General features: G+C 29.4%; 1 protein-coding gene across 1 annotated transcript; it reads right to left on the bottom strand.

Annotated features, from left to right (window-relative positions):
• Positions 1-7,996: 7,996 nt before the first annotated feature.
• Positions 7,997-9,880, bottom strand: LOC18038148 (V-type proton ATPase subunit G). Its single transcript, XM_006428728.2, has 4 exons — positions 9,769-9,880; positions 9,061-9,154; positions 8,628-8,728; positions 7,997-8,387 (listed from the first exon to the last, which is right to left on the bottom strand). The coding sequence occupies exons 2-4, from the start codon at positions 9,146-9,148 to the stop codon at positions 8,244-8,246; spliced, it is 333 nt and encodes a 110-aa protein (XP_006428791.1). The 5' UTR covers positions 9,149-9,154; positions 9,769-9,880; the 3' UTR covers positions 7,997-8,243.
• Between the last annotated feature and the right edge of the window lie 250 nt (positions 9,881-10,130).

Genomic DNA, 10,130 nt, shown 5'->3' with positions numbered 1-10,130 from the left:
ATTATGGCAAAATAACTAGCAGCAGTTAAGAGGACTCGTTATTTAAATGACGAAGAAAAGAAAATTGATAACCCTAATCCTACGAAAGAGACAATTAAAATGAAAGGACAGGGTACCAGAAAATTATTGAATAAAATAATTAGATAAGCGAAAATGCAGTGTATTTTGAATAAGCGGGATTACACACTTCAGGCTTCTGTCAAACGTTGTCCTAATTTTAACACCTGTAATTGTTTGCATATGCATTAGCGGTTAAGAGAGTGACCCACTTGCCAATTTGCATGCATTATATGATGCATGCATGTATATTGCTATCATAACGCCAAATTTGGTTATAACTTGCCCGGGTAAAAACTCTTTTACTTTTTATATTTTGAGATTAGTATTTATTAATCTTTTTATTTTTAAAAATACTTTAAAATATTCTTATTGTTAAATTATTGACATCTATATCATTATTTTTTATTCCTTTTAACTTACTTTTATAATATTACTCTCTTACAATAATGTTTCTTTTTTAGATATTAATAAAAAATTAAATTACCAATTTAAACCTAAAAAATAAAATAGAAAAAAATATATATATAGTTTTTGTGGAACTCTCTGCTACAGAGTTAATATATTAATTTTTTATTAATATCCAAAAAAGTTGGTAATTTAATTTTTTTACAGTATTAATTTTTTGGACATATGTAAGCTACCACAAAATTAATATATATATTCTTTTGTTTTATTTTATTTTTGGATTTAAATTAGTAATTTAATTTTTTTTTCTTTTATTAATGTCTAAAAAAATAAATATTATTGTAATATTGTAAAAATAAGCCAAAAGAAATAAAAAAATAACAGTAAGAGTGTCAATAGTTTAACGTTAGAGATATTTTGAGTTATTTTTAAAAATACAGGACTAAATAGGCACTAACCTCATAATATAGAGACTAATCAAACTTTTACCTAATCTTCTGTGAAGTTCAAGGTAAATGTGTATAGTACTATGGTATCTCTCTCACATAAGTCAAAGAAAAACAATCTAAATGAAAGGTTAAATTATTGTAAAAAAATATGCTAAGTCAATATATTTAAAAAAAAATTATCGAGTCAATCTCTCTTTTCAAGTATTGTTTTAATTTAGGATTTATAATTTGACATTTTCTAATACTCTTGTAGAAGAGTCATGCTCAAATCTATATTATGTGCGATAAGGATTTAGTGCTGAGTTACTTTTTTCCTGAGCATTAAATCAGTGGTTATTTGACAAGTAAAATATAAAACTAAAATTGAAAATAATTTTTAGCCAACGATTTAATACTCAACAAAAACTCAGTTCAGTACTAAATCATAATCCCATTATGTGTGGGAGGTGCCCTGGGTTATGAAATTTCATTCATAAGTTTTTGAAAAAAGGATACCAACAACCTAAAATTTGAAAAAAAAAATCATTGTGCAAACTCTCAAACTTTCAATAAGAGATATCAAAACTTTTTTTTAACCATAATACCATATGAATATAATAGCTAGAAAGTTGGCTATAATTTTTTTTAGCAATACAGATGTAATATAAATAATATAATCTGTATAGTAAACTAATAATATTAAAAATATTTTTAACATTTAAAATAATTTTAAAATTTTAAATAATCTATTTGTATTCTTACAAAGATTTTAAATAAATCTTTGTGTTAAATAGGTTTTATAATTAAAAAATTATCTCCTCATTAACAATAATTAATTATTTTTTACATAACATTCAAAATAATTAAATTTAAATTTATTTATTTTAATATTATGTTTCTATTTATTGTTAAAAATTACTTTCATATAATAAAATATGTCTAACAGGTTATAAAATATAAAAATATTTTTTAAATATCAAAGCTATTTTTTAAAAATAATATATTATTATATTTATTTTAATGCTATATTTTATTTATTATAAAATATTAGGGTCAATTTTTTTGGGCTTACAAAATTAAATAATATTATAGTAAAAAAGAAATCTTAGTGTCCAAAATTTTATTGGGTGTTATCGGGACCATTTCTCTAAAGCTTGGGGGTTTAAATGTGCTCTTGCCTAATATTTTATTAACAAGTACTTTAATTTGAATTATCATAAAGGCCCTCCTAATTTACTAATCTTCAAAGAAACCAAATGAAAACTCATCTTCTTTAACTTATTCCTCCGCCTCACAGCCTCACACTATATCGACTTGACAAATTCTTTGTCTATTTTGAAAAACAGTAGCTCTTTTTACTTGCAATTTTATTTTCTATTTTTTGATAGAGTTTTAAAATTGAACTATCAATGAAAAAAAATGGGTTAGCGCGCTTTAATATATTTCACCATTTTTTTAAAAATATTATTGACAACAATATGATTTTTTCTTCCTTGATTTCGTCTACTGAAATTGAAATGGAGTTGAGTATGCATATCAACAACAATCATAAACCGTGTTAGTTAATTTTATTGGTAAATTTATTATGGTTGAGATTAGAAGTTTGAGGGGTAAAAGCTCGTTTAGTCCCTATATTTTGAAGTTAGTGCCCGTTTAGTCCCTATATTTTTAAAAATACCTCAAATCATCCCTACCATTAAATTATTGACACTTTTGCCATTATCTTTTGTTCCTTTTAACTTATTTTTATAATATTGCCCTATTATAATAATTTTTTAGACATTATTAAAAAGAAAAAAATAACCCTATTATAATAATTTTTTTAGACATTATTAAAAAGAAAAAAATAAATTACCAGTTTAACACCAAAAAATAAAATAAAATAAATATATATATATATATATATATATTAATTTTTGTGGAACACACTCTTGAGTTAAAATATTAATTTTTCTACAAAAATTGATAATGTAATTTTTTACGATATTAATTTTTTAGACATACGTGAGCTTCCACAAAAATTAATATTTACCTTTTTTGTTTTTATTTTATTTTTGAGTTTAATTTGATAATTTAATTTTTTATTAATATCCAAAAAAGAAACATTATTGTAAAAATGTAATATTGTAAAAGCAAGTTAAAAATAATAAAAAATAATGGCATAAGTGTCAATATTTAGTAGCAGGGACGTTTTGAGGTGTTTTTAAAAATACAGGGACTAAATGGACACTAACCTCATAATATAGGGACTAAACAAGCTTTTACCCGAAGTTTGAGCTTCAATCCCCGTTCACATGGGTAAAAAACATAAAAGATAATTGAGATATCATAAGAATATATATATATATACACAGACACACACTAACACACAAAAAGATTTCAAATACAATCTCTAATGTATTAAAATATATATTTTTTTGTATTTTAACATTTATTATGCTCTTACTAGAGAATGACTCTACACACACATGTATAATCATTCTCAAGTGCAGACGTCATTATTTTTCTTTTCAATGCGTTGTGCCGCTTAATAAAATTATTTTTTAAATCACTATAAAACCGTGCAGTTTAGTAACATTAAAATTTGATTTTATTAAATTGCACGGTTTAAAAACGTGTCCACATAAAAAAAAAGTGAACATTTATACTAGAAAAAAAAATATTTATTTATTTATGTTGAAATTTCTTAAATATAGTTATTGTGTGAATAAACTCCATTTTGGTTCAAATTCCTGGCTCTGCCATTAAGAACAGTTCATAAGTCTACAAAATATAACTCTCAAAGTCTACGCCTGCTAAAAACGAGACAACTATCCCGTATAAAGAGAGATATACCTGTATAAATATTTATATATATATATATATATATATATAATCCACGTTTAAGAAAGTGAATTTACTTTTTTGAGTTTGCGGAAGTGGTGCTATCAACTTTGGAGAGCCCCAGCCTAGTAGCCGACCATGCACTAAGCCAAGATCTCAGTGGTGGTCAAGTCAATCTTGAAAGTGAAGAATCTTTTTTCACAGGCAAGAAGAAATGAAGAACTTGTTGATAAAATGAGAGACAAAAATAACATTTAATATTCAAGAAAGGCGCGATAAATTTTACCCTCAAAGTTTCCAAAGTAATTAAAAATCAAACTAGTTGTGTGCAAGAAACAAGGGGAAAATATGATCAACTATATATAATAATAATAATAAAAAAAAAAAACACTACAAAGTTTTGAGATTAACTGACCCCAATACCTCATGTTGACCAAGTTGTTTTGTAATAGAATATTGCCATCTCTATGTAACACAATATATAGGTAATGTATACAAATTAAATATGGGTATCTTTACGATCTCTAGGACTTAAAACTCAAAACTGTTCTGTTTGAGTATAAAATAAATACACCACATTCATCCTCTGATCCTCTCATTAATATTGTATACTACTATTAGAACGACTCAATCAAGTTTAAATTTTATAATCTTCCATAAACCAACCAACAAGCAATACATGCATTATCAAAATTAATTGTAAATTTGATATGGGGAGAGATCCAAATCCAAAAATGTCTCTTAGTGTGCAAGTACATTAGCAGGACCAACAAACAAGTAAATTACAAATAAACTTCTATCTCCAACTCCAAGCCCCCCACCAAAAGAAAAATTAGAAATTAAACAAAATAAGATTTCCACATATTTGTGGGGTCGAATGCTGTATTTGATAGTGCACATGCAGCCAAAACGACCTAGAAATTCTCAACGGCCGATCTCATCACGTGGCTGCTTGGCCGACAGTCTGGTCCCTTCTGTGAAGTATTCGAATCAAGTTGCCTCTAGTCAACCTCTATCATGTACTGCGGGCCAAAGCCACACATGCATCCGGCTCTATCAATGTATGCGCACTAAGTTTGTCATTGTATTTTGTTAATTTTTTTTTTAATTGTATGTGTTAAGTTATGATTTTTCAACTATCTTAAAATATAAGATTTCTAATTTAACCACGATAACTTATACTACCCACGTGTTAAGATGTTTCAAAATTATACTCTTAAGGATAAATTTCAATTTATGTTCTTCAAATTCTTATAGTACAAAGTTTTTTTATGTCCCTCAATTTATCCCTATTTGTTGTTAAGAAATTTTAAAAAAAAAACCATCAATACGGTTTCATTTATCCTCGTCCTTTGAACGAAAATGAAGATGAATTGAGATTTTTATCTATTTAGGAATATATTGAATATTGTCATTTTATTTGAAAAAAGAATTGAAGTTTACTCTGTTCGAAAAGCATAATAAATATTGTAAAAGAAGACCCAAAACCCGTTAGTCTGGATTTAAATCAAATTAAACACATGATTCTCATTAAAAACCACTTAACAACCTAGCGGATTTCGAATTTAACGCTTGAAGATAATTTAAAAAAGCGCGACAAATAACGACACACGATTATTAACAAAATCACTGGTCAAAAGTGACGTAAATGGAAGTAAATCAAAATTCAGTTGTGAATCTAATGGTGGAAATGGATTGTGAAATTTAGGTGTGAGAGTTTAGGTTTAGAAATTTCTTAAGCAGAGAAATAGGATTTTTAGCAATTTCTTAGCTGATTAAGAGAAATCCAAGACAGTTTCTTGAAATTCTTCTTTCGTCTCATCTCAAACTAAAGTATATACTGACTTGAGCGTCAAAGTCCGTTTTACAGGGACGAGCTCCAACTCGACTTGGAGCAAAGGAGACAAGGGAGAATCCCGAGGAAGCTCTGGTACAATTCTTCAGTTTATTTCTTTGAAATCTAAAATCTGGATGATTGAAGGTTCTTCACACTTCAGTAATTAAAAAAAAAAAAAAAAAAGTGGAACAATTACGGAATACTTGAGATAAAATAAGAAACTTTGTTGTATCTTGTAATTTAGTGGGCTGTAGTAAGATTTTGTTAGGACTAATTTTTTGATCGGCATAAAAGTAATATTATATTAAATATAGGATAAATATTACAACTAGAAGTTTGCCATGACTAATCTTGATCAAACAACCATAATGAGGACAACTTGAAAACTTGATTCAAACAAAGTAATTAAGAAAAGTCTACATAAAGGTGAAGTTAAGAAAACTTAGAACTGTTTCTTCACAAAGTAATTAGAAGATTTTCAATTTCCAGTTTCATAAGGTTTGATGGTTTGATGGTCGTATACTTGCATTTTTGTGTTGAAGCTCTTCCATGTGATTCCAAGTCATGACTCAATCGATGTGTCACTATTCATAAAGTTGGAACTGTAGAAAGTTTTTGATACAGGTTTTGTGCTGTGCATGGTCCGTGGTCACTACCTAATGATGATACTGGTTAGCCTTTTTTCGTAAAAGGCTTGAAATCAATGGCGGAGGCTTGATGGACATGATGAAGTTCATTGTCTGGGACCCAATGGATTTTGGACTTTGGGCCCCACTTGTGATTTATGAAGTGATCTTGCATGTGGGTTGGCTCTAAAGTTGGAAGCAGGTCGATGTACGTGGAAATTGCGCATAGATTATATTTGTGAGGCATAATCTTCAGAATTTGTCTCTTTGTTGGATATTGTGTTTGGGTCTCTCACATCTTATGCAGTGTACTTTGTCGATTATTTTTGCTTGGGACGAGTAGGTTTTGATGGTTCAAACGAACTAGCTAGCTTGCTTCCTATATGTGTGATCTGGTACATATTAATAAAGTACTACATAATTGCTGTATTTGTAGCCATAATTGGAATTTGTTATGTGGGTCGGTGCTGTGGACATTAAAATGGAGAGAACACTAAATCTAATCCCATGGTGCTACCAAATAAAAAAATATAGAATAGGGATAGATTTTTCTTCTATGTTCTGTGTATGTACAGTCTCAGTGAACTCCAGTTTATAACATATTACAAAATTGTGACCATTCAGAGGAAGGAAAAAAAAATAGTTGGACTATTGACATCCCTTCAAAACTCTTTTACAACCTCTTTTTTAAAAATATCTCATTAAAAAGTTAAATAAATTTATTATTTCATAGATACCCTTCACCCCATTTAAATAATGTGCACATGAACAAGTTTCATTCTCTTTCTTTCTTTTCTTTTTTTCCTCTTAACTAGGAATTGTGGACAAGTAATTTCATGTAGCGTCAACTTTATTATCAAGTTGCAGGGTTGAAAACTAAAGTAACAATGATTGTTGATTAGATATATAAAAAGTAAATCCAATCCTTTCTAATGAATGAAAATTTTATTAATCATGTTGTAATCTATGTATTTTACTAGTATCATGTTATTTTGTCCAGGACAAGTGTTTTGAGTGTGAATCCGCTTCACCATTATTTATTAGCATATATAGGAAGAAATTATTATTATTGAAGAAATGAAATGGAATAGTTAAAGAATCTAAAGTTGTTCTATTCTACAATTCTTCAATAAATTGATACCTCTGGACTGATTGTTTCGTCGAACAGCCACTGTGATTTAAACAAAAAATTTCTTAAAAAATGAGAAAGAAACACGTTAATCGAATATGGAGAATCAATAGGAACGGGTGAATTAAAGGTATTTAATGAAATAGATTATTGGTTTAATTACTTACATGGGTTCTCTTGGGAAAAAGGTTTCATGAGGAATTAAAGCCTCGTTAGGCCCAAAAATATGTCCTTGCATACCTACAGAATCTGAGAGATCCCATATAAGTAAAATATGTCCTACGCAATTTTGAGATATTTGAGTTTTAAATTTTTAGCAATGAATTAATCTTTTAAAATAATATGGAGAGAAATTTGGTGGGTTCAAATAGACCCATCCTAAATAGTAATAGGACATTTAATCTATGAGATAAAATCAGGGGTCAGAACAGTTCAACTCATTGTGGAAGCCTTCATGGATTACAGTTGATTCAGCTGCTACATTGTTCTGAAAAATGAGTTGTTCTAAGCAATTAAGTGAAAATTCTGATAGTCATGGGAGCAATTCACAAATAATAGGTACACATCATGCAGCCATTGTATCCGATTGGAAATGATATCAGTGATGGTTTTGTCATCTCAACATTCAAAATCGAATTCATATGTCAAGACTACGGGCAGTTGAGGGGATAGCAAAATTAATCAGATGTTCGCTATGTAAAAACATTCGTGTAAATGCAGAGACAGAACATTGCCCTAGGCAGATAATTTTGATACGTTTATGGTTATTTATTCTAACAATGAGCAGAATTTGAAGTACAACGAACTCATTTCCAACTTTGATAAATTACAATCCAAAATAAACCAAACGATGAAAAAACCAATGCATGGATCCTAATTACAACTCACATGAAGTCTAGGATTCACAACGAACCAGGAAAAGATAACATCAGAGCTTAATTCTTCACAGTTGTAACATGCTTCAGGAGCATTTGGACAACATCATATTGAATTTTCTCAGCCCCAGCCTTAAGATGATGAATTTTTACCTCTGTTTCTTGTTCAAGCCTCTTCACATTCGCACCTGAATCTCCACTACTCTGTTCATGAACACATAACAAAGGAACAGTTAATACATTTATAAAAAGCATATACTGACAAAATTATACTAAAACAGCAACAGAGCTTAGGAATTGCTGATGTTTATCAAGATAAATATCTTGTTAAAAATCTCGAGGGTGCACAGATTTTAATTTGATAATAACAAGCTACAGGACTAAATGAATCCAAATGAATATCCCTAACTTCACATGAATAGGATTCAGCAGCACATGACTAACCTCTGAAAGTTTCCTCTGGAACTCACGCTCCACCTGAGCTCGATGTTCAGCAATCTCCCTTTCAGCCTCTTCTTTGGCTTGCCTCAGTCTAGCCATTTTTGCTTAAAAAAAAAAAAATTCAACTATAATGTCTAATTATCGGTTTTAGTCATAATAAACACAAGAAAAGCACTGTCTAAGACAGGGGATTTTGGGCATACATATCACCGTAAGCTCAGATGTTTTGCAAATGGTTATGAAAAAGAAAAGATTTAAGCGACGAATGATAGAACTAAAAGAGATCAATACAAGCGATGCTGCTAAAATTTTGCTATAAAAAATAAAAAGAACTCTAAATCACATTAATTGCGCAAACAGTTTGCATGAATAAACACAGATCCATCAAAATACAGAAGGTTCGACAATTCAACAAGAATAAGGATACTATGATTACCATTTCTGGCAGCAGCAACAATGTGTTGAGCTTCTTGTTCAGCAGCCAGCAATTGCTGAATTCCACCATGACCCCTATTAGATGCCATGCTTTCCTGATTCTCCAACAAAATTAAACTCCACACAAACGTAATCACGCAAGAACATTCAATACAAACAACATATATAGCGATACCTAATACTCTTTGCACTATATATCTTATACTCCAACAGACCTAAATGTACAGTAAAACCAAAATGAACCGATAGCCATATCTCAATTTTCTTGGGAATTTTAACTTTAACTGTCATGAATGAGTGAATAAATGAAAGCTTTGTATTGTAATCAAAATCTCTTCCAAATCAGCCACATAAACTGCAACGAAGCTCTTGACATTGAAAAACTTATTTTTTCTCCCCCTAACCCAAATAGACATCTTTGCAGATCCACGTTACTAATTGATATAAATTTTTATCGATTCATAATAGAAATCTAAAATTTCTAACAAAGGAAGAACTTTTAGATCCAAACTAGCAAATTATCATTTATCACTACATGTGATTGGGCGAAAAAATAAAATTAAAAAAAAAAAAAAGATCAATAGAGACCGAACAGAAAAATAGGAATTTTATTACAAGTAGATCTGATTTGCAGTAAAGGGTCGTCGTAATTTCAATTGTAAAGATTGTATAGTGGAGGAAATCAGAGAGACTTATTAATATTATGTACCTGTTGAGACTTGCTTGCGGCCAAGATTCAGTGAAAAGCGGGGGAACAAACAGAGACCTTTTCTTCGCCAATCTAATGGTAATATTATTAGGGGAAGAAGATGACCCGATCCGACTCCAATTTTATTTATCAGGGCCAATTTTTATTTCTGGAAAAACGGTGACGTTTCAGGCTGTCAGTGAAAATTACGGTTTTTTATTTATTTATGGTATCTCTATGTTGAATTTTTTATAACTTACAGCTAATAAAAATAATGCAAAAATGAGTAACATATAAGAGAGTCATGTGTGGTCAATAACTTATCTTTGCCTTACTTTTAGTGATTGTAAGTTTTTTTAAATGTAACTTAGAGAGACCGATAT

The sequence above is a fragment of the Citrus clementina genome, unplaced genomic scaffold (genome assembly GCF_000493195.1).
Source record: "Citrus clementina cultivar Clemenules unplaced genomic scaffold, Citrus_clementina_v1.0 scaffold_6, whole genome shotgun sequence".
In the NCBI taxonomy this organism is placed as follows: domain Eukaryota; kingdom Viridiplantae; phylum Streptophyta; class Magnoliopsida; order Sapindales; family Rutaceae; genus Citrus; species Citrus x clementina.
The sequence above is the reverse complement of the archived record's forward strand: the minus strand, read 5'-3'. Positions and strand labels throughout refer to the sequence as shown.